General features: G+C 51.5%; 1 protein-coding gene across 1 annotated transcript in view; it reads right to left on the bottom strand.

The window, feature by feature from the left end:
• Nucleotides 1-24,210, bottom strand: part of GABBR1 (gamma-aminobutyric acid type B receptor subunit 1) — a 68,578-nt gene extending 44,368 nt beyond the window's left edge. Inside the window, exons 1-6 of the mRNA XM_088663325.1 lie at nt 24,012-24,210; nt 22,445-22,633; nt 19,916-19,948; nt 8,991-9,151; nt 2,537-2,671; nt 1,403-1,573 (exon numbers count right to left, since the gene is read on the bottom strand). Of these exons, the coding sequence (XP_088519451.1) occupies nt 1,403-1,573; nt 2,537-2,671; nt 8,991-9,151; nt 19,916-19,948; nt 22,445-22,616 (672 nt within the window). The 5' untranslated portion in view covers nt 22,617-22,633; nt 24,012-24,210. The remainder of the gene's footprint in view (nt 1-1,402; nt 1,574-2,536; nt 2,672-8,990; nt 9,152-19,915; nt 19,949-22,444; nt 22,634-24,011) is intronic.
• Between the last annotated feature and the right edge of the window lie 656 nt (nt 24,211-24,866).

Below are 24,866 nucleotides of genomic sequence, written 5' to 3'. Positions count from 1 at the left end.
GGGGTGATCAACCTGAAGGCTACAAGTTCAGCTCAGAGAAGGGGTTTTTGTGCTATGAGACAAAGAAACTCTGATAACCTGCTGAAGTTTGGGAATTCACAAGATCAGTTCCAGTAGTAGATAAAGGACTCCTTAAAACAGCCTTCCCCAACTTGGTTCCCTCCAGATATTTTGGACCACAACCTCCATCAGCCCCAGTTTGCTGTAACAACCAGGAGAATTCCTGCCAGCCCTAGAGAATAGATTGGCTCTGACACAGTATCAAGCAGATTATTGTGTTCCACAAAATATAGCCCGTTTGTTTGGTGCCACAGAACTTAATGGGAACCCTTGAAAATACATCTCTGTTCTTGGCTGTTGCCAGAATCAATCAAATATTGGGGACTGGTTTGCTGCTGTTGTTTAAATAAATGCAAATTACAAGGACAACCTCATGACTTGCACCTGGCATCAGGGGACTCATTGGGGATGTCCCAGAGGGTCCAAACCCTGGGACTTGTATAGTGCCCCCTTCCATCCTCTTTCTCTAATGGAAAAACATATTTCTTTAAACCTTGCATATAGGGTGTTAAGGTGACATTCACACCATATATTGAAAGCACTCTTATACCACTTCCACAGCCATGGCTCCCCCCCCCAAAAAAAATTCTTGGAATTGTAGTTTGTTAAGAGTGCTGGGAACTGTAGCTCTGGGAGGAGTGTTCTGGCAAACTCTCAGCACTCTTAACAAATTAAGAGACCCCCTGGGGGAAGTATAGTGCAAACAGCGACACGGGTGGGACCCTGCCTTCTTACTTTCCCAGAAGTTTGTGCAAATCTTCTTCAAATCTGTGGTAAAAGGTAAAAAAAGTAAAGGACCCTTGGATGGTTAAGTCCAGTCAAAGGCGACTATGGGGTTGCGGCGCTCATCTCGCTTTACAGGCGTTTGTCCGCAGACAGCTTTCCAGGTCATGTGGCCAGCAGGACTAAACCGCTTCTGGCACAATGGAACACCGTGATGGAAACCAGAGTGCATGGAAATGCCATTTACCCTCCCGCCAGAGCGATACCTATTTATCTACTTGCACTGGTGTGCTTTCGAACTGCTAGGTTGGCAGGAGCTGGGACAGAGCAACGGGAGCTCACCCTGTCGCGGGGATTCGAACCGCCGACCTTCTGAACAGGAAGCCCAAGAGGTTCAGTGGTTTAGACCACAGTGCCACCCGTTCCCCTATCAAATCTGTGGTAGGTGTCTGTGCTCCTGAGTCCTTTTTTAGTGCTTAAGCAGCGCCATTGTTTTGTGTGTGTGTGTGTTTGTGTGTGTTGGGCAATGCTCTGGGCTCAGATGCTGCAGGAAGTCACAGGATGCCTGAAAGGTGTGGCAGGTGGGGGGTTTTTGCTCAGGGCTGGGGTCTCTCCATACCGAGGTGAACACCTCTGTGGTCTGCTGTATGGTGGCGATCTTGGTCCAGCTCCACTTCTTGAAGAGCTGCACGCGGGTGGGGTTGTGCAGAGTGGCTGACGGGTGCGTGCGGAAGAAGGTGGGGAAGCGCTGGCGGTTGGAGAGGGCTGGAGAGCTGGAGCCATAGGACAGCTGCGAGGAAAGGAGGAAGAGATGGGAAATAGGGCTTTAAAAGGCTGACACCTCCCAACATTCAGTCTATGGGTTCAAAGTTTCCCACCCATCGTTAACTCTGGCACAGAGACACCACAGGCACTCTGGCCCAACCCTTCAAATCATAGAATCAGGAAGGGGCCCCCAAGGGTCATCATAGTCCAACCCCCTTTCACCCAATGTGGGACTCGAACCCATGGTCCTGAGATTAAGAGTCCCATGTTCTATCCCTCAGGTCCCTGCTCTCAAACCTGATTTCTAGAGGCGCTGGAGTTGGGGTGCTGGGCGCTTCCAGACAGCCTGTTCTGTTGAGGATTCACCCCGATTTGTTTGCAGGGGGATTAGATCAGGAACGGATAAAACCTTTGGCAGCCCAAGGGCCGCATTGTCTTCCGAGGGCCAATGGCGGGTAGCCCCACACCTGCTATTTAATGTGCATTCATTCTGATTTGTTTTGCGGGGGTGTTAGAGGACGTTGCGTCAAAGCAAGTGCCGTCTCCCACATACCCAACATGTTTTCTTGCCACTTTCCTTACTGCAAACAGTCCGATCCTTTTCTGTTTGTTGCGCAAGACCTTCTAAACAGCTATAATGGTTTAACCCCAATTGGCTGGTGGGTGACTGAATCCCACCTAAAAAGTGTAACTGTCTGGAAGCACACACACACACACACACACACACACACACACCCCGGCAGAGAAGCTTCCCCTGAAAACCTTATCTCCCAATCCTAGGTGTGGGCTGTGCTAGCTTAGTGTCTACAGAAGTGCACTCTGCACACGCTCAGAGGCACTCTCGCCACAGCTTCCAGTTCTGAAAACAGGTTGCTGAGCTGAACCCTGCTCCGTGGGAAGACCCACCATCCCCATGAAAACCCACAGGCACAGCACACACACACACACACACAGAGAGACGGATACGCGAAGTGAAAGGTATGCTCACCACAATGAGGTTCCACATGCGTGCTGCTTCGGCCACCAGGGTTGAGACGCTGCTGCAGCCTGGCATGAGGATGATCTTGATGGGGTCATTGTAGAGGAGCTCGTAGAGGAATTTGGTGGCCACGCCTGGTTCGCACTGCACGGAGCGGGGCGGACAGAGAACAAATCCCATCACAAAGGTGGCTAACCTGAACGCAAACACTCCCCACACACTCGGGAAACAAACCCAGGAGACGGCTGGGGGAAAGGCTAAAATCACATACTAGGCATTGTACACGACGCGGGGGCAGGACATGGCTCCTGTCCAAAAAAGCGGCCATCGACTTAGCAGGCATAAGTGCTTGAGAAGGCAGCGGTGGAGGCAGGATGGGAAAGGGTCAGGTGGCCATGAAAATTTGGGCAACGAAAGAAGCTTTGCTAGCAAAATGGATCTGCAGGATGAAGAAGGGAGCTTGACGAACAGAGAGGTGAAAGGCCCTGGGGGTGTGGGGACTGTGGATCAATGATGCTGTGCATGTAAAAAGTCCCGGGGTCAAACCCCAGCATAGTGCATTACTGACTGAGACAGACTAATAGGTTCCTGGGAGTGCGACGCTAACCTGCACTCTCAGGCAACTGTGTTTACTTGGTTTCACTCCTATGGCTGGTGAGAGGGAGAGGGAGAGATGCCAGTCAGCTTCCCCCTCTCAAATGCCTTCCTTTCCGGGACCCCCACCCTATGAAAACAGTGTGAACATCTGGAGAGACCTCAACTGCTCAGGGCTTAAGAAACAAGGCCAAGAGCGGTGGACCAGAGTGCTTGGTTTGATGCAGGAACTGGGAAGGAAAGCTATTTTCCTTTCAACAGGCCGTTTACACACCTGCCCTGAGCAGTGAGGGTGGGGGCAGAATTGTCCCTCTGTTTGCAAAAAAAAACTAAGACGACAAAGCCAGACCCTGTGCAGGTTTTTCAACAGCAGCTTTTAATGTTTAATAGATTATTGCATTTTAATGTTCTGTTCTGTTGGAAGCCGCCCAGAGTGGCTGGGGAAACTCAGCCAGATGGGCGGGGTATAAATAATAAATTATTATTATTATTATTATTATTATTATTATTATTATTATTATTATTATTATGGATGGGTTTCCTCCTCCCTTAGGTCTTGTATGGGGCTGGTTTGCCCACCTTTCTGTTGCCAGTGTGCAAAAGGAAAGGTGGGGCAGGAGGAAACCAAGTCGTTGCATAACAACAAGGGATGGCTTTTTCTTGCCAAGGGGCCCATCTCCTCCTGCACTGGTCCTGCTATTAATGGCCAGTAGGAGGGCTGCCCCTGCACCCCTTCTTCCACCAGCACAGCATAATGGGAGACCACCCTCCCCTGCCAATTGGGATTGGAGATATCCTGCCCCTGAATGGGGAGGCTCCATTCTTTGACATCACAAGCACGGCACAGAACAACGTGGCCTGCTGGCGTTCTGAGCAGCAGCTCGGGGAGGCTGGTGCCCAAATATAGCTGCCAATTTACCCTCCGCTTCCGAAGGACTTAAAGAGGCAACCAATGCCTTTCTGTGCAGCTAAGATCTTCCCACACATCCCACCTGACCTCCGCCCTGCTGTGTTGCACTTTCTCTCTCTCTCTCTCTTTGGGCTAATAGACTAGGCATCCCACCCTCTACTTCTCCCCCACTCCAAGAACCGCCAAGGCTGCCCATCCTGCTCCTGGCTGTGCGCCTCCACCGCAAGGGGATGATGAATTATTCAGGGCATAGCCGCCCGGGAAAGAGGATCAGTTTCCATGGCAACCCCATCGCAGGCGCTGCCACGGCAACCTGTCAGCGCCAGGGAGCGGGGCTTCAATAGGGAGGGAACAAAGGGAGGAACGCGGGGCGCAGGGTGGGTGGGTGACCAGGAAGCACCCCGGGTAGCCAAAGAGAGGGAGTGAGAGAATAGAGAAGAATCAGCACAGCAAAGGCAGATTTTTTTCGGAGTGGGGGGGGGGAGGATTGATGCATATGTGTGGGAGGAGGGACAGACGAGACCACAGAGATTGACGGGCAAAGAGGGGCGGATGGATGGGTGGCTGTGAATTTGGGGATCAGGCAGGAGCACGGAACAGAGCAGCGCTTCTGGAAATGATGGTTGGGGACAAGGAAACGGGCAGGACAGACGGAGAGGCGACAGGCTTGGTTTTGTGGGTAAACAGAGAGATGGGGGCGGTTAGGGTGAGGTGCACAGTGGTGGATGTGGAAGGAACACGCCACCTCTGGCAAGAAGCGTGGGCAGAGCCAGACAGAGAGTGGGAGGGCACGCATGTTCGTGGAAGGCGGAGAGGCAGAGAAATGGGCACTGGAAGCAAATTTGGCTTTCCGTAGTCTGCCCGTTGCTTGCACCTTGCAAGTGAAGGGGAAGAGCGGCTGTTGTGTTTCAGGGACTTCCCACAGGAATTTAATTTCGTTTATTAAATTTGTATGCCACCCATCCTCTATTGATCTCGGGGGCCTTTTGCAGCAGAATAACACACAGCGCATGAAAGAAAAGAAGGAGCAAAAAACGGTGACAGCAGGATGCTGGGCTCGATGGATCTGTGGTCCGATTCATTCCCGAAGAGCTATTCTTAAATCGAAAACATGAGCCGCAAACTCAAGTCCGCTGCAATATGGGCCTTCTTGGAAAAGATGCACACACACAGAGAGAGGTCTGTCTTTACCCATGACCATGCTCAGGGCAATGCAAGCCAGGCATTGCCCTGAGCATGTAAGGGGCAGGGTTGCACCCCACTATGCACCTGCCACTCAGAGGGCCAAAGGTACGTACTCCAGCAAATAATAATAATAATAATAATAATAATAATAATAATAATAATAATTTATTTATACCCCGCCCATTGGGCTGGGTTTCCCCAGCCACTCTGGGCGGCTTACAACAGAATATTAAAAGACAATAATCTATTAAACATTAAAAGCTTCCCTAAACAGAGATGAGGAAATGTGGCCTGATTTTATTGCAACCTGGGAAACAAAGAACTACGTTTCAATGGCCTTTCCAGTACTACCAGTGAAAGCCAAAGAGCCATTCCAGCTTGGCAACAACAACAAGCAGCATGGCTTCCTCCCAGGCCGTGCTTGGCTGTGATGAAACCCTAGAAGGCTGAAGCCATACAGTGAGAGCTCCTCTCCCCCCCCCTTGTGCTGCCAGTTGGGTTCCTCCTCTTGTTCTTGACCTCTGGCACATTTCGATGCTCAGCGAAAACTGGGGACGAGAACAGAAGAGCCTGCTGGGTCAGGCCAACAGCCTATCTAGCCCGGCATCCTGTCATCAAAGCAGCCACCCAGATGCATGGTGGGAAATCTGCACGCAGGACCCAAAGGAAAGAATCTTTTCCCCCCTCCTGAGGTTTCCAGCAACTGGTGTTTAGAAGCATGGCTGCCCCTGGACAGTAGAGGGAGGTGTCATGCTGCTACTGTATCCTGAAAGTCACTGAACATAGAAGACAGAAGCGTGAAGAGCTGGGTGGGTGTTTAGGAGCTGCCAACAGGTACCAATGCACATATTGGAAACCAGACAGGATTGGCACAAGGCACATTAGAGAGGGAACACCCTCTGAGAAAGGAGCTGTAGCTCAGCAGTAGAGCATTTTGCTTTGCAAGCAGAAGGTCGCAGGTTCAATTCCTGGCGCCTCCAGGTAAAGACTACAAACGACTCCCTGCCTGAAACACTGAAGAGCGGCTGCCAGTCAGTGTTTTTGTCCCCTGTTGGAAACTCTGGAGAGCCACTCAGAGCCAGCATAGATGGTACTGAGCTCGGCAAGACAAATGGTCTGACTCAGAATGAGGACGCTTCCGATGTTCCTGTAAACACACGGCCGGCACAAACGCACAACAGGCAGAGTGAATGAGTACACAGAGGCATGAATGTGCAGGGAAAGAAAACAAAAAAAAAGAACGGGAGAGAAAGAGAGAGCACGTGGCAAAATCTGGCTGTACAAACCACCATGCTGTTTGCCTGTGGAATCCAATTGGACAGAACCCTTGGCTGCAGTTCCACTGCATTCGTACCTAAACGGCAAAGTCCCACTTGTGCAGGACACCAACTTAGAACAACGCAGCGTATAAAAATATGCAAACATACAGTAAAGCAGCTAGAGGGGGAGAGGGCAGCATGCTTGACAAGGCTGAGCATTTCTCGAGGCCCGGATCTGCCTGCAACTGTATTGGCAGCTCAGGGGGAGACCCTGGAACAGGTTCCCAATTCAGGCGAGACCTGGGACAGGTTAGAAGTCCTGCCTGCACAGTTTGCCTCTTGAGGATGCTGCAGTGCCTTCTAGCTTTGCACAACAATCTTAACTCTGTCTCATACTGGCTGTGACACACATACACACACACAATCCTGGAGCGGGAAAATTCTTTTGTGACTTTGGTTCAAAAGGCACCTCTAGGAAAGAAAGAACCGACAGGGTTTTTTAAAAAAATGCTGGGATTCTTCCACCACCCTCCACCTCCTGCCGCCATAACTCCTTCTTGAATTCTCATCAATGTCTAACCTTGGATCCCCATATTGCTACCATTCCCACCACTGGGTAAATTGGCTGGGGATATAGTTGGACTGCAATTCCCATTGTCCCCAGCCCACTTAGCCAGTGGTAGGAATGATGGGAGTTGTAGTCCAGCAATGTATGGAGACCCAAGGTTAAAGAACAGTACGCCTAACTGAGGTCAGCAATCCCAGAAACAAGCTTTAATCAAGCTCACGGCTCTAGGAAGAGGCAACGGAGAGCCAAGTGCAGGTGAGCTTCACCTGGGCTGTGGCTCAGTGGAAGAGCATCTGCTTGACAGGCAGAAGGTTGCAGGTGGTCCCGTCCCTGCTATTACCAGGTAAGTCTGGGGACGTCCCCTGCCCGAAACCCTGGAGAGACGCTGCCAGACAGTGCAGGCAGCACTGTGCCAGAGGGACCCATGGCCTGACTCTGAATAAGGCAGCTCCTGGTGCTCCCTCACAAATGGACCACTGCCCTCCTGCAATCTCTACCCCAGGAAACCGATCCACGCTGGCACCGGCGACCACCCACCTTTCCCCACCTTGGTGCCACATCACCCCACCTCCCACTCCTAGGACCTCTGGTTTGGATCCCAATCCAAGAGACATTCTTCCCCTAAGAGACCACCAAAGTAGTCACCACCCACAGTCTGGTCCATATTGCCAGAGGGGAAACCAACACAGAGAGAGGATTCCTTCTGTAGCCCTGGCACACAGGACTCCATTGACACCAACGGATCTAATGCTGCTCTTCCGAGTCACACTTCTCATAGCCACAAACAGTAGCGCCATCCCTGATGCTGATCCTTCCATCCCCTTGACAGAAGCGAGGTCCTGCATCTCCCCAGCTTCCCCACCTTGCAAGGAAAAAAGCATGGGGCAGGGAGGGGGAGGGGGAGAACACATCTCTCTATGCCTACTTCTGTCCACACCATCAGTTGGTCACCTGGTGAGTCTCAATGCAAGTCTTCGTCTCATGCAACCCACCTTGCATCAGCGCCCCTGGAAGCCCCCCCCCCAGCCCCACTTCTGATCTTGGTCCCCCCCCCCCGACTGCTGAGGCTGCTTCTTCCCTTTGCAGACTTCTTGCCTCCCTTTTCACCTTGACTGCTGCTGCCATGTTGGGCCGGATCACCCCACTATGCAACCCTGCCTTACATCTCTCCCAAAGCCCTGATATGTCTCTGTGGCACATCCTTCACTCCCAACACCCCCTTTCCGCTTGGAGCCCACCAAGCCTCCCCATGCCCAGTTTCCCCCCCCCCCGCCCTCTCTGCCCTCCTCTCTTGGTAGCTGATGGGACCGCTAGGTTCTCTGTCTGAAGGAGATGCTCTGGCCCCACATGAAAGGTGAGGGGGCAGAACTTGGGACCATCCGCAGCACTGCCCCGTTCAAGCTTGCACCCCTCCGGCCTTTGGCCAGTTCCCTCGCCCCTCACCTCCGAGCTCTCATGGGATGCTGGCTGGCTGTCTTGACACCTTCCCACGCATCTGCTTCCCACTTTCAAGGTCTTTTCATCATCCATCCCTTCTCCCAGGGGCGTTCTAGTGGGAAGGATGGACAGCCCTTGGACAGATCTCCCCGCGCAGCCTGGGCTCTCCATGCCCCTGTGGAATCTGCGAGGGAGTGGGTGGAAGGATGCAGACCAGCTCCAGCACCTCAATTACTCCTGTGAGTCCATCCATCCAGGGCTCACTTTGCTGCACTTGCACCAGGAGGTGCAGCACCCACCTGGCTTCCCCACCACCCCTGCCGATGCCCCCCATCCTGCCCGTCCAGTGTGATGGGATGTCGTCCCCCCCCGTCTCCCTATCCCAACCTCCAGAGCCTCCCATCCCCGCAGCGATGCCCACGTGTCACCCCCTGAACGGGCCGAGGGCGCTTGGGAGGGTGCGGGGTAGCGCGTGGGGGTAAGGCTGGGACGGGTCGCACGTCGTCTCACCTCGCTGTCGCGGTGGTCGAGGCGCAGCTCGTAGTCGGGCAGGATGTCCCTGCGGCTGTTGACGTCGTCGAGGGCCATCTGGGCCGAGGGCAGGCAGGCTTGGCCCCCGGGCCATCCGCCGGTCATGGGGAAGAGCGCGCCGATGTGCAGCCTCTTCTTGCCTGCGCCCAGCGGGGGAGAGAGCAAGAGCCAGCCCGTGAGTACCAGCAAAGCCGCCTGTGCGCCCCCGGCGGGGCGCGGGCCGGGCCAGGCCATGGTGTGCGGCCGGCCGGAGGTCAGGGGCGGCGGCGCTGGCGGCGAGGGCGCGCGGCGGCGGCGCTGGCTGCACTGTGCGGCGGCGGCGAGGGCGCCAGAGCCGGCTCCTCCATGGCGCTGCCCGGCGTCGGTGCTGCAGTGAGCGAGCGGGCGAGCGAGCCAGCCGAGGGGGGTGGGGGAAGGAGGAGGGAGGAGGAGGAGGAGGGAGAGCGGGTAGGGGAGGGAGAGGAGGAGGGAGGGAGGGGGCTGATGTCAGCGCGGAGCCGGCGTTAGTCCAGGGCTGGGGAGGGGGGTTGCAATGAGAACCCACAGCGGCGCCACGTCCCGGCGCAAAGGGGTGCGGATGGGGACGAGGGCAAGCAGCTAGGCAAGCGGGGTAGAGGCCGAGAAGGTGGTGGAGGAAGGAGAGGGGGAGAGGGCCCACAGGAGGAGGTGTGGGGAAAGATGGGGGTGATGGAGAAGAGAGAGGGGTGGAGGAAGGGGGATATGGAAACAATTTGGGATGATGGAGAGGAGAGGGGGAGAGAAACAGGAAAGGAAGGACGGGGTGCTGGTGGAGAGCAGGGAAAGTGGCCGGGTGATGGAGGGATGGGGAAGTCAGGTGAAGGAAGCGGGGAGCCCAGGTGTGAGTGTCTGGGTGCGGGGAAGAGTTGGAGGAGCAGAAGACATCCAGGGATGGGTGGAGGAAGAGGGGTAGGTGGCTAACGGCGCTCAGGGGTGGAGAACTTAGGAGGTATAGATTGGGAAGGAAGGATCAGAATAGAAATCAAAGAGGGATGGATGGATGGATGGGGGCCAGGAGGGAATGAGGGGCAAAGAGTTGGGGTGGGGAGGAGGAGAGGAGGGGGAAATGGCCTGTAGTGATGGAGGATGGAGCAAGAGCACGTGGTGGTGGAGCGCTAGCTAGGAGATTGTGGGGAAGTGAGAATGGGATGGGGAGAAAGGGAAGGAGGCATGGAGAACTGGCTAGTAAGAAAAGATGCTTGGATGGAGACTCAGTCAGAGTGAAGAGGCAATGGAGGCCGAAGGGATAAAAAGTCAGGGGAAGATGGAGAGAAAGAGAAAGAGAGAAATGGATGGATGATCAGAGAGAGGAAGACTAGAAGGACCTCAGGCTAGCTCCAGGTCTTGCTGGGGTCCAGCTCCCATGAACACTGACCATGCAGGGTGAAGCTGATGGGAGTTGGAAACCGACAACCTCTGGAGAGCCACAGGTGTGTCCCACATCCCTGTGGTGAGGGGATGGAGAGGAGGCTGGTGTAAAGGGTCAGTGAGGAGAAGATGCATGGAGGTTTGTGGGAGGAGGTGGCACAGGCCTAAAGAACGGAGGAGAAAGTTGGTGGGGGCCGAGATGAGAGAGAGAGAGAGAGAGAGAGAGAGAGAGAGAGAGAGAGAGAGAGAGAGAGAGAGAGAGAGAGAGAGAGAGAGAGAAGGGAGACAGAGATGGATTGAAGGGGTGGAAAAGCAGCTGGTGAAGCCTGGCAGAAAGGGAGTAGAGGAGACACGGAAAGATGGAGCTGGGGTTGAGAGTTGGGCTGCTGCAGGGACGGAGGGAGAAGGGGATCTGACGAGGAATGCAGAGATTCAGAGAGAGGAAACACAGCGATGGGGTCAAGGATGAAGGAGGGTTGAAGAAGAAGCTGATGAAAGGTGCCTTCAGGCTTTTTCTGGAGGGAGTCGCTCACATCCCAGAACTTTAGGTTTGCGCTATCAACACGGATGGAAGGGCCCTGTTGCCCTAACAAGTCCACTTTTTTAAAAAAAAAAGAAGAAGAATTGGGAGGTTTTTTTGTAGTTTGGGAAAGTGTTGGGGAAATTCATTGAAAAGTGTGGGGTGGGCAAATGTCTAACAGGAAGACACAGAAATTAAATAGACGCAAGCAAATCAGGAGAAACGCTCATTGTCGCATAACTGCCCCACAAACAGATCTGAACTAATGCTCAGTGAAGCCTGGATGTAAGGCATTTCCGGACGGACAGGCTGTTGGGCATTGTTTGCAAGGAGATTAGATGACACGCTGGCTATTTAATGAGCATTCACTCTGATTTGTTTGTCCGGAGGCTGGACGACGACATCGCATCCAAGCAAATGTCACTCCACCCTTCCAGTGGCGTAGCCAGGATGAAAATCAGGGGGGGCAAGAGGGGCCAAGGGGAGGGGCCAAGGGGAGGGGGAGGGGCCACAGCGGGGCAATGAAAGCTCCCTTTTCCCTTGCCAGCTTTCCCTCCTCCCGCCCTGGCGATGGCGGAGGGGCAGGAGGGGATCGGAGCAGCCCGATTTCGGGCTGCTCCGACTCCCTCCTCCCCCTCCGCGATCGGCAGGCGCGAGGGGGAGCCAGGATCAGCCCAAAATCGGGCTGCTCCGACTCCCTCCTCCCCCTCCGCGATCGGCAGGGGCCAGGGGGAGCCAGGATCAGCCCGAAATCGGGCTGCTCCGATCCCCTCCTCCCCCTCTGCAATCGCCGTGGGATGCAGTGGGAACGGCTTAATGAAGGACAGGGGTGTAGGGCAGGGTGTGGGGAGCAAACAGATCCTAGCCCCACATGCAGACAGAGCTCCATCTAAGGCAGGCATAGGCAACCTTGGCTCTCCGTATGTTTTGGAACTACAACTCCCATGATCCCTGACCACTGGCCCCGTTAGCCAGGGATCATGGGAGTTGTAGTTCCAAAACATCTGGAGAGCCAAGGTTGCCTATGCCTGGTCTAAGGTGTGCATCATGCTTCTCAACTTCCAGCTGACCAGAAGAAACTCTTTCTATACACTAGTTCAGCAACAGATAAAGTGGGGTGGGGGGTGGCCTGATGTGAAAACAAGCTAAATGCAGTTGCTTTGAACTGCATCAGATCTGTTCCCTTTCCTGGTGTGTGGGGGGGGAGAGAGAGAACAGTTTTCTGGTTTAGAACAGAGACACTGGGAGCCAGGATTCCTAGATTCACTGGAAGGGGGAGCCCAGATGATACAACGATGGTGGAATATGTGTGTGTGTGTGTGTGTGTGTGTGTGTGTGTGTGTGTTTGGTGGTACTGGTGGAGGGGGGGGCGCGCGCACTGTGAAGTCCTCGGCTCTTTTCCCAGCTTTGGGAAACGGGGAGGAGGTGGTGTATGTCACCAGCTCCCCTCCCTGCTGGCTGCTGACATTTTCCTGGCACGGAGACATGCGGAGGTGGCTGGGAAAGGAACGGAAGCAAAGAAAGGAATAAAGAGCTTCCCTGCAGATCAATGTACTTTCACCAGCCGCTCGCTGGGGTTCACCCCTGGCGGGGAAACGGAGTCTCGGGAAGAGGAAAGGGCACGCACAAAGAAAACAGGGAGGGGGAGGGGAGGAGGGTAAGTGGAAGCAGAAATGATCAATTCTTGGTTCTCCAAATCTCCCTGCTCTCACCCATCAGGGCCTAGGGGATAACCAACGTGGCGCCTGCCAGGTGTTGCTGAACTAGAACTCCCATCAGAGGCAGCATAGCCAACGGTCAGGAATGAAGGGAATTGTAGTTCACTAACCTCCAGAGGGCACATCACTGGCTACGCCTGCCCCAAACTAGCCTTCCCTCTCCACCCTTCCCTGGCTGTTTTGGACTACAACTCCCATCAGCCCCAGCCATTGAAAACTGCATTTCAAAACATCTGGAGGTAGCCAGGTTGGTGCAGGCTGCCCTGAACCCTACTGATCTTTCATGGAAACTAGGGGTTTGGGATGTCAGGCTTTGGACTTGGGCAGATTAGGTCGTCCTTTGATCACATTCCCTACCCTGTCCTCCCAGAGTTAGGAATAGGACATCTTCCCAGAGTGACAAGGTGCCTTGCTTTTCCTACATGCGCCAATAATAATAATAATAATAATAATAATAATAATAATAATAATAATAATAATAATTTATTTATACCCCGCCCATCTGGCTGGGTTTCCCCAGCCACTCTGGGCGGCTTCCAACAGAAAAGTAAAACACAATAATCTATTAAACATTAAAAGCCACCCTGAACAGGGCTGCCTTCAGATGTCTTCTAAAAGTCTGGTAGTTGTTTTCCTCTTTGACATCTGTTGGGAGGGCATTCCACAGGGCAGGCGCCACCACCGAGAAGGCCCTCTGCCTAGTTCCCTGCAACTTGGCTTCTCACAACGAGGGAACCGCCAGAAGGCCCTCAGCGCTGGACCTCAGTGTCCAGGCAGAATGATGGGGGTGGAGACGCTCCTTCAGGTATACTGGACCGAGGCCAAGAAGAACATAATGGACTGACTTAACATAGCTGGAGGGAGACACATAGGGCCTCCCATATATATATTAGGGTCTAGTAGAAAGTTTTAAGTGCCATCTCCAAAATACTTAACTTTTAAAGCATATCTTGCCTTAAAGCATGCCTTATGAGGAACGGCTTGGGGAGCTGGGTATGTTTAGCCTGGAGAAGAGAAGGTTAAGGGGTGATATGATAGCCATGTTCAAATATATAAAAGGATGTCATATAGAGGAGGGAGAAAGGTTGTTTTCTGCTGCTCCAGAGAAGCAGACACGGAGCAATGGATTCAAGCTACAAGAAAGAAGATTCCACCTCAACATTAGGAAGAACTTCCTGACAGTAAGAGCTGTTCGGCAGTGGAATTTGCTACCAAGGAGTGTGGTGGAGTCTCCTTCTTTGGAGGTCTTTAAGCAGAGGCTTGACAGGCATATGTCAAGAATGCTTTGATGGTGTTTCCTGCTCGGCAGGGGTTTGGACTGGATGGCCCTTGTGGTCTCTTCCAACTCTATGATTCTATGATTCTATCTATGGGCTGGAAGCTATAGTCTGTCATTACCAAAAAATTAGAGCCCGTCCAATGCCCAACAAGTAGGTCCCTTGGCAGGCCGCTTGCACCTGTAAAGATCTGTACAATCACTTAGATCTTCAGGTTGCTGGGTCAGATGGCATGACTGGGATGCAGCCTAACATAAGGTGAGTTACACCAGCGCTACTGCCACCATACGGCAAAGAAAAAATGAAGTGGGTACTCAAACACATCTTTGGACTAAAGGTGGGTCATAGATCTCAAGAAGCTGAGGACTACTGACTTAGATCATCTGGGGAACTTTTATTCATGCTACCCTACCCAACAGAATACAAGGCTGGTGACCCCAAAGGGGCCTTTTCCACCAAAGCTCCTGCACCACCGAATGCCCTATGCCTCTGCCATATGTGAAATAGCATTGATCCAGTGGCTTCAGATGTCTTGTGAAGACATTTTCTTCATTTGCCCAGGATTTCCCTGACCCACAAGAACCTCTTGTTTCTGAATTCCCAATCCCCTGGTTTTTATCTGTTTTCATACTGACGGTTTACTGCTTTTATTATGCTGTTTTACTGTTTTTATGATATTTTTGTATACCACTTGGGGATTTTTTTAATTTTTTTTTTAGATATATAAAATATCATGCAGGTTGGAAATGCTTTTAAATACAATGAAAGGAATTTTAAAAGTGATATAAAACAACATAGTGCTTACTCATCCCTGGCAGAGGATGACGAATTTTCAGAGAGAGGCAGTCACATGGGCTTGTGGTGGTCTTTAAAACCCCGAGGGATGGATGCCAGAAGAGAGGCAAACAGCCCATGAAAAACAAGGTGTTTACCTCACTGCTTGGTATTCAGTAATCTGATGTCATTAAATAGATGGACGCATTCTGGCCGGGAAGGAAGAGGTCATTTTGCTGCTTGTTGGCCTAGACAAGCCACACACTCGATAACTGTGTGGGAAGGGGACAAGAAGACACCTAGAATCATCCCCTACCCATGTATTCCTGTAGCTCCTTGAGAAGTCCCGTCTCATAATAAGAGGGACAGTGCTGCAGATAAGAGAAGCTGGTGCATCTACCTGGTGGCGTTTGTTTGAACGCATTAGCTGTTGATGGGGAGCCCAACCACTAGGGCAGCTGGCTCCTGAAGGAAAAGGCTGTGAAAGCAAAGCACGTTTGACGTGAAAATGCCATTTCCCAAAACAGCCTTCCCATAGCATGAGTATAAAGGTAAAGGGACCCCTGACCGTTAGGTCCAGTCGTGACCGACTCTGGGGTTGCACGCTCATCTCGCATTATTGACCGAGGGAGCCGGCGTACAGCTTCCAGGTCATGTGGCCAGCATGACAAAGCCGCTTCTGGCAAACCAGAGCAGCACATGGAAACGCCCTTTACCTTCCTGCTGTCTGTAGCGGTTCCTATTTATTTACTTGCACTATGACGTGCTTTTGAACTGCTAGGTTGGCAGGAGCTGGGACCAAGCAATGGGAGCTCACCCCATCACAGGGATTCGAACCGCCAACCTTCTGATCGGCAAGCCCTAGGCTCAGTGGTTTAACCCACAGCGCCACAAAGCAAAGCATGTTTGACGTGAAAATGCCATTTCCCAAAACAGCCTTCCCATAGCGTGTGTGTGTGTGTGTGTGTGTGTGTGTGTGTGTGTGTGTGTGTATATATATATATATATATATATATATATATATATATATATATATAAATCTGCGCTACAGCTGGAACGTATACAATTTCATGCATTAATAACCTCAAGGCTCAGTTATCACAATGCTTGGGCCTGGTCTGGAGGCTTCCACTTGTGCACCAGTCCAGATGGTGGCTAGACGGCTGGTGGGGGCAGACTATCGCTGGCACATTTCTCCAGAGCTTGAAGGCTTGCACCGGCTGCCTGTATGCTGTCAGGCCACGTCCCTTGAGCTTCACGGCAGAGTTGGCTTTCAAACCCAGGTCTCTGTAGCCCAAATCTCATCTCTGATATACGGTGGAAGCGATCCTGACCTTTGCAGAGCAGAGAATATTCCTGACTGCAGGCAGGGGAAGAGCTGCACCTCAGCTGGTAGATCACCCGCTTCGAGGGCTTAGGGTCCCAGTGTCAATCCCTGGCATTCTTGGGAACATGGCTATCATATCACCCCTTAACCTTCTCTTCTCCAGGCTAAACATACCCAGCTCCCTAAACCGTTCCTCATAAGGTATTGCTTCCAGGCCTTTGACCATTTTGGTTGTCCTCCTCTGGACACTGTCCAGCTTGTCAGTATCCTTCTTGAACTATGGTGCGCAGAACTGGACACAGTATTCCAGGTGAGGTCTGACCAGAGCAGAATACAGTGGTACTATTACTTCCCTTGATCTAGACGCTATACTCCTATTGATGCAGCCCAGAATTGCATTGGCTTTTTTTAGCTGCTGCATCACACTGTTGACTCATGTCAAGTTTGTGGTCTACCAAGACTCCTAGATCCTTTTCACATGCACTGCTTTTAAGCCAGGTGCAGACCCTTGAGGATGCAGAGAGGGCTAGCCTTCCAGAGAGAGAGCTGCAGGGGGCGGATCAAGGCACTTCCGAGGGGGAGGTGCCAGAGGCTACAGCACCAGTCCCTCAGCTGAGCAGCTCTAGCAGAGAGGGCATTCCACCAGCGCCCTCACCCCAACAGAGAAGGGGGGCAAAGAGGAGGGAACAGTGGAGGAGGTTCAGGGTGCCCAGGGGGTTGTGTTGGCAGAAGTCACGACGGGAGGTGCTTCCGGATTCCGGATCAGATTAGTGCAGTTTTGCTTTTTGATGCTCTATCTTGTGTATATAAATAAAACCCTGTAAATAACAAGCACCTAGTTTGAAAGATCAAGCGGCAGGCAATGAGAAAGACCTCCCTCTAGGCCTGAGACCCTTGAACGCTGCTGCCTCTCAGGATACAGAACAGCGGGCAGCAGCTTCCCTTGCCACCGGTCTTCTGGACCCCACCTGGGTGAAGATTCCTAGTGAGAAGCTAGAGCAACCCTGGCATCTTCCATACCAGTTCCTGGTGATCGTGGGGGGTGGGGTGCACATGAACAATGTGTGTCAAGAGACTCGAAACTAGAGAGCTTCTGACGGGCGAGATGAGAAAAGGAGCCAGTCTCACTCTTGACAGCATAAAGAATGACCCAAAGGGAAAGAACAGAGGAAGTGGCGTCCGGACAAGAAGGCTCAGGCTTGACGGAGAGACAAAGTGTGCATGCAGATGGGCCAGGATGGAGACAGTCTGGCCACATCAGCGGCGACGGCTGCTGCTCCGTTAAGCACCGCCGATCAAGGATTCTGGGCAGGTGCGCCCCACATTCGGGGGGGGGGAGACTGGAACAGACTCTTGCCCTTGAAAGCAACAGTTGAGATGCATCCGTGATACATGGGGAACACTGAATGCTGTGCGCTGCAGAAAGAGACCGCCTGGCCGGTACAGAAACTGGGGTGGGTAGAGGGAGAGAAATGTTGTTACCCTTTAGGCTATTTTCAGCTTGAGTCACAGCATGAAACTGATTCTGTACCCAACCCCTGAAATGCCCTTAAAACCAGGGGTGACAGAACACTATGGAAAGGTAAGCACACGTTGAAAGAGAGGAGCTGGCGCTTTTGGATGCATGGATGAGAGCTAGTTTTAAGCAGAACGGTTAAGATGTTGGCTTGAGAAAAGGGAGAGCCGGATTCAAATTGATGCTCAGCCATGGACTTCACGGGATGACCTTGGGCCAGACACTCTCCATCAGGCTAACCTACCTCACAGAGCTGTTGTGAAGATAAAGTGGGGTGATCCTGAGCTCCTTGGGGAGGGAGGGTGGGGTATACACTTAGATAAAATGAATGCCATGCTTTCTAACCCTTAAGCCACCCTGTATCCTAGATTTAGTTATTATTTTATTAGGTTTTGTGTGTGTGTTTAAGCCACCCTTCACTGTACGGTTCCCAGGGCGGGTTGCAGCTACAAAATAGACAAGTTTAAAAAGAAAGTAAAACTATTTAGATTATAAAACCAGTAAAACTGTTCCGAATGGAACTGAACAGTATAAGTTACAGGTAGGTAGCCGTGTTGGTCTGAGTCGAAGCAAAATAAAAAAATTCCTTCAGTAGCACCTTAAAGACCAACTAAGTTTTTATTTTGGTATGAGCTTTCGTGTCTGAAGAAGTGTGCATGCACACGAAAGCTCATACCAAAATAAAAACTTAGTTGGTCTTTAAGGTGCTACTGAAGGAATTTTTAATATTTTGAACAGTATAAATTCAGCCAAAGACAGGCACCCCACAAAACAAAGCAACTTCACCATCACAGGCCAGGGTAAAGATGCCTATGGATTGACCAAGGTCAATCAGCTGTGAAGGAAAGGCACTCTTTGTGTGCTCAGAGGTTAATGTCCACAATTTTTCATGTTCCATGTCACATCTGTACTATTCATCTTCTCGCAGAACTGCAATTCCCAGAGTGGTTTAACAACCAGCCTCTCTTCCCTGCGGAACTCTGGGGGTTGTAGTTCTGTGAGGGGAACAGGGGTCTCCTAACAACTCTCAGCGCCCTTAACAAACTACAGTTCCCAGGATTCTTTGGGGAGAAGCCATGGCAGTTAAAGTGTAGATGCGCGCGCCAAAATCCTCTCTTCTTTGTAGCTAGTTATGGCGAAAGAAACGGCATCCGCCACTGCAATCTTATGTAGAGCCTTCCCTTTGGGGGGGGGGGGTAGCTTTCATTTATTAAATTGCAAAGGCTTGTTTTTGCACTCAAGCAGTAAAGTGGGGAGAGTTCCCTGAAACGTATCATTTCAGGCTGTGTGTGATGTATCAGTATATTTGAATACTGCCTCCCCCCCCCCACAAACCTCAACCTCCCTGCATGTGAAAATCTAGCCTATCAGGAGGAAGGTTTCCACCGAGCCTTCTCCTTGATCTACACTAGTATTTGTATATACAAGGAATGCTTCGCCCTGAAAACATGGAGGAGCATTGAAAAGGCACACCCTCCGCTCGCAGCCTTTAGTGGAATCGCCCACAAAAAGCTTTTAACACTTGCAATTTTACTGGCAAGAGAAAGTATTTAAGCAGATTGATTTGGATGTGGTGGGTTCATTTTTAAAAGGCAGATAAATCCGTCGTCTACAAATCCTCCCATTGGGCCTCCTTTCCTCTGCGAACTTTGACCACAGCAACAGCACTTGTGTTCAGCCTTAGCCCTGGTGTAGAGATGGGGGACATGTGGCTCTCTAGTTGGTGTTGGACTTCAATTCCCACCAGCCTCAGCAAGCATGGCCAGTGGTCAGGAATGATGGGAGCTGTAGTCCTAGCAACACCTGGTGAGTCCCTTCTCTGCCCTAGCAAAAGGGACACAAGACTGAGCCGACGTTTTAACTCCCATCTTCTCCCTAAAGCAACCGCTTGCCTATTCCTTCTCCTTGCTTGTTATCTCTGCCACGTTACCAACCTGCTACTTTAGCTTGGTCCAAGAAGAGCTCTGAGCTGCATGACATTCCAGCCAGGGGATGTAGGTCAGCCTGGGATTAGGGAGGCATGTGGAATCTGGATGTACTTCCTCGTGATGCTAACACACCTTTATTTCTACGTGAGAGGGCAGCAGGGCCTTCCTCTACTCAAATGTAAGGTCTGCTGAGTTCAGTGGGACTTGCTGCCAGGTAGGCGTGTGTACAAGTTTGCAGCCTGTCTCACTACTGGGTTCAGGATCCCAGTGGGGCAGGGAGGGGTATCAAAGCTCTGTCTCTTATCGGGTCCCTTAGGGTCAGCTGCAAGAAGCGAAGGCACCCATTTGTCACAAGGAAAACCATGCAAGCCCAGGCCAAGATTCGGCAAAGGGTGAAGGCGAGACATCTTTGTAGATGTGGGAGAGCAAGGGTGAAGGGCAGTCAGAACACAACTCACCTGATCCAGGTGTGTAAACAGGAGGGCGCCACACTGTGGAAGGGAGCAAGGTAGAAAAAGCAATCAGACCCAAAAGAGAAGTCTGTCCCCCAATATTAGGCAAACGGAGGCAACAGCCTCAGGCAACGGGCGTGGCAAATTTGCAGCCCAGGGGCCTCCGTGAGCTTTTTTGCTGGCCAGCCCACACACCCAGTTCTTGTGGGGCGATGCAGAGCATCCAGCCCACCCCATGCTTCCCTTTGAGGAAGAGGTCCTTTGTCTGGGTAAGCCGGCCTGGGAGAGTGCCTGAACCACCACAGGTTTTTAATAGAAATTTAAATTAAGTTTGTAAGGACAGATTAAGTAATGCAGAATTGAGGGAAATCTTATCATCCTGTCAGCACAATTAAAAATACCTAGGATCATAAACCTTAATTGATTTAATTGGTATATAAATCTACTTTAGTGGATCACTCAGACATGTCCCAGCTGCAATCCCCAAGTGCGAACTTCTATTATTAATACTGAGGATGAAGTTCCTGCTTATTTTTGGAAGCTGTTTTGGTTCTGGTATGTTAAGGGCAACCTTCTTCCATATGGTCCTCCTCCCCCCACATGCTCTGTTCAACATCTGAGGCCTTGCTCCAAGTACCACTTCGTATGAGACACAGTCAGCTGCCACCAGGAGCAGGGCCTTTTTGGTACCAGCCCCACTCCATAGATGCCATGACCCCAGACCGTGGGCACTTGCAGTGTGCAGCAGAATACTCAAGGCCATGAGATTCAGGCTGCTTCCTCAGTGGGGGAGAATCACCAGTACAATTTCCAGGAGCCTCCTGGCCAGATAACACCCCCACCCCCACCACCCTCAGAGTCCACAGCTGTCTCTCCCGCTCCCTAACTCTGCAGAAGTCAAAGACTGAAAAGTCAGGTGAGGGCCAGTATAAGGCGACTTCCTCTGTGGAAAGTGCACTATGTGTTCAGTTGGTTTTAGCTCCCAGCTTGGTACAAAAGAGCTCCAGGGATGCTTGGAGCTGTCCAAGGTACTGGTTTTCTCTGCTTTCTGTCTAAGAGAGTTTCTGACCAGACTTCGCCTGCCTTGATCCACCCTGCTCGGGGGGGGGGGGGGGGGTGACTTGGCTTTGCCTACCTAGACTGGACTTTACCTGCTTGATCTGGCCTTGCCTGTCATGACTTAACTTCACTGGGTAACACCCACTTCCCCTGTGGGGTTCAAGCACCTATGGAAAAATTTACCAGGGTCCGACACTTCGTCCTTTTTAGAGTATGCCCAAGAGATGGCTGTTCCAGAAGGCCTGTCACTGATTGCTCCCTTTACATTGTTATTTTTGAGATGTTTACCGCCATAACTAATGTTTTACTTGATGACATTTGATGCCCTTGCAATTTTATATTGCCTCTTTTAAACTGGAGAGCCATTGTGGTGTAGTGGTTAAGAGTGGGAGACTCGTAATCTGGGGAACCGGGTTCGCGTCTCCTCTCCTCCACAGGCAGCTGCTGGGTGACCTTGGGCTAGTCACACTTCTCTGAAGTCTCTCAGCCTCACTCACCTCACAGAGTGTATGTTGTGGGGGAGGAAGGGAAAGGAGAATGTTAGCCACTTTGAGACTCCTTCAGATAGTGATAAAGCGGGATATCAAATCCAAACTCTTCCTCCTACTCCTCCTCTTCTTCTAACTGCATGATGGGCTCTTATGCAAACCTCTGTGAATTCCACTTTGCGGGAAGGGAAAGATATAAGGAAGCTCGCAATAAGGGATCTCGGCAAAAGCCCTACTATGCCAACCAATATGCCCCTGCCAGGACAGAGATACCAGGAAAATGGCTATAATGGGCCAAACTGGTGAGCCCTTCCTCATTCTTAGTCTGGCTCTTTCCCTTTGACCTTACCTCCTTGGGTGACCCTGATGGGAGTACGAGACTGTGAATTCTGTACCCCAGGAATGGGGAGACTGCCGCCCTCCAGGCGCTGCTGATCTGGGGCGGATGGGAATTGGAGTCCAACAATATGTGGGCGCTCACAAGTTTCCCATCCCTGCTATACACTTTCAGCCTCTGTCAATGGTGCAAATTTACACCAGCCATCTATTGTGTGGCCACCAGTTTGTTAGCACAATCCAGGGGACCAGAGGCTTTCCTGAAACCCCATCCCAGTTCTCTCCACGCCAAAGCCTTTCTAGTAACCTCATTCTTGCAACTCATCTCCTATATATTTTGGAAAGTTGCTTGCTTGTTTGGCATGCATCTGCACATTTCTTAAGACACCATAACCAAATAATTGCATGGTGATTCCTGAGATCCAGGAGCAGGTTCTTGTCTATGTTTAGATACAATGGGTGACTATTTTTTAACCAAGGTGGCAGCCTGACGCTATCAAACCTGCACTGATTTTAATCACCAATATAAAAGCTGCACTGGTTTTTAGTTTTCTTGAAATTCCCAAGCAAGTGCCTTATATTCCCGCCCCAGGACACCCATCCATTTGCCTGGATCCCACTACTCCACCCGCTTCCCTGCTTTGTGACTTACATTCGCAGACAGGCTTGGAGGAACTCCAGCGGCCCACCTTGGTGCAGTTGCTACGGGGGCTGCCCACCAGGTGGAAGCCAGGATTGCAGCGATACTCCACCCAGGTGCCCTCCACAGGCACCCGCTCAATCGCCCGGACATGCACTTGCCCATTCTCCAGGCTCAGATGCATCTTGGGACAGGTGCGCACTGCAGGGGAAAGGAAAGAAGCAGTCGTTTGAGAAGCACGGCACAATTACTAGAGTAATGTAGCTTGGCTTGGTAGCTTAAGTCACTTAGAGCTATTTAAAGCCCTAAACAGCCTTCTCCCCAGACACTGAGGTCCAGCGCCAAGGGCCTTCTGGCGGTTCCCTCACTGCGAGAAGCCAGGTTACAGGGAACCAAGCAGAGGGCCTTCTCGGTAGTGGCGCCTGCCCTGTGGAACACCCTCTCACCAGATGTCAAAGAGAACGCCCTGTGGAATGCCCTCCCACCAGATGTCAAAGAGAAAAACAACTACCAGACTTTTAGGAGACATCTGAAGGCAGCCCTGTTTAGGGAAACTTTTAATGTTTAATGTTGTTGTTGTTGTTTAGTCGTTTAGTCGTGTCCGACTCTTCGTGACCCCACAAAATCTATTAATGTTTAATAGACTATTGTATTTTAATGTTCTGTTGGAAGCCTCCCAGAGTAGCTGGGGAAACCCAGCCAGATGGGCGGGGTATAAATAATTTATTATTATTATTATTATTATTATTATTATTATTATTTACATTTGGAACATCACGTAATAATCCCGCTGAATTATTATTATTTACATTTGGAACATCACGTGATCCCGTTGAATCAAGGAGAGCTCCCCAGCCACACACCTGCACCTTCAGGATGTCAAGTATCAGAGTTCCAATCTCCCTTCTGGTGGCTCACCAATAAGAATTAACAAGCATTCTGTTACAAGCACAAACGGGCAACTCTCTGCAAAGACATTAGTTGCCTACTCTGACTGCTCCTTGTGATTTCCGCAGCAAGGAGCACGCCAAATGGAAGTTGTCCCCCCCCCCTCCGTGTTTCCTTTGTTCTCTGACATGCTCGAACCTCTGAGTTTGGGGGGAGGGTGGGGATTTCCCCCCCACTCTTGACCGATGTATTGCCCAGCTGCCCCCTCGCTTCTGGTTGCTTATCTACTATCTCAAAGCTGGGCAGCTCCTCTCTCAACTGTGCAGCTTGTGTGTCTGCCTGTCTCCCTGCTTCTGGAGATGTTGGAAGCAAAAGGGGTGGGCGAATATTCCCTTTCCTCTTCTGGTAGGATCTGACCTTCCTGTGATTGCATTCCTCAATCTTCCAATTCAGACCAGCCCCTGACACAGGAGGGGGTGTCATCCCATCCAGGGCAGGTAAATCCCCAGCCTCAGGAGCTACCAGCCCACTTGCCATGATTCAGATTCAGCTTAACTAACCCTCATCCAGCTCATTGCCAAGTCTGGACAGTGGTTCAGCCCCTCTCCGCAGCCTGGCCTGGCTCTGGGGGCAAGCAGAAAGACATGCATGGCAATAACACCTCTTCCCCCCTCTGCCACATGGGACTCACAGCAGCGGCTCTCGACATCACTGTCCGTCCAGGTACCATTGGACAGACACTTCCGCACTTTGGGCCCCACGATCTCGCGCTCGGGCCGGCACACATATTCGATCTCGTAGTCGAAGGGCAGGAAGCGAGCAGTCTTCACCTGTTCACGAGTCAAGCCTCGGTAGCGGATGCCGCCATCCCAAGGAGGGAAGATGAGTTTGCAGCCTGGGCAGGGAGAGGGAGAAGAAGAGGTGGAGGGAAGGGGGGAAGGCAAGGTAGAGGAGGGGAGAAAGAAGAAGGGATCAATTCAATTTTTATTTTTTAAAGCAGTATTCAACACTGGCTTATAAGCAGCCTGCATCATGAAAGTCTGTGTGGTGTACTGCTTAGGATCTTGGAGGCCTGCGTTCAAATCTCCATTCAGTCACAAAGTTTTTTTGGTGACCTGGGGAGCCTATCATTTTTTGACCCTACACAACTCCACAAGGCTGTTGTGAGAATAGAAAGCATATGTTTTCATCCATATATGCCACCCTATGGAATCTCATGGAATGAAAATAATAACTTCCTTCTTTGGAGGTTTTTAAGCGGAGGTCGGATGGCCATCTGTCATAGATGCTTTAGCTGAGATTTCGGCATTGCAGGGGGTTGGACTAGATGACTCATGGGGTCCCTTCCAACTCTATGATTCTATAACACAATTTAAAAAATGGGTTCCCCTCTAAATCTGTCCTGGGGCGTTCCCAAAACCCTCCAGAGCAGATCTGTGGATGAAAGAGGCCACAAGTGAAAGGAGGAGAGATTGGGGGAGTCCAGCTGCTCAAGCAGAAGTTGTTCCACTGCGTGATTGCTTAGGTGAATGCTGCCCGGCATGCT

Source organism: Zootoca vivipara, chromosome 2 (assembly GCF_965207765.1).
Source record: "Zootoca vivipara chromosome 2, rZooViv2.hap1.1, whole genome shotgun sequence".
Taxonomy (NCBI): Eukaryota; Metazoa; Chordata; class Lepidosauria; order Squamata; family Lacertidae; genus Zootoca; species Zootoca vivipara.
The sequence above is the reverse complement of the archived record's forward strand: the minus strand, read 5'-3'. Positions and strand labels throughout refer to the sequence as shown.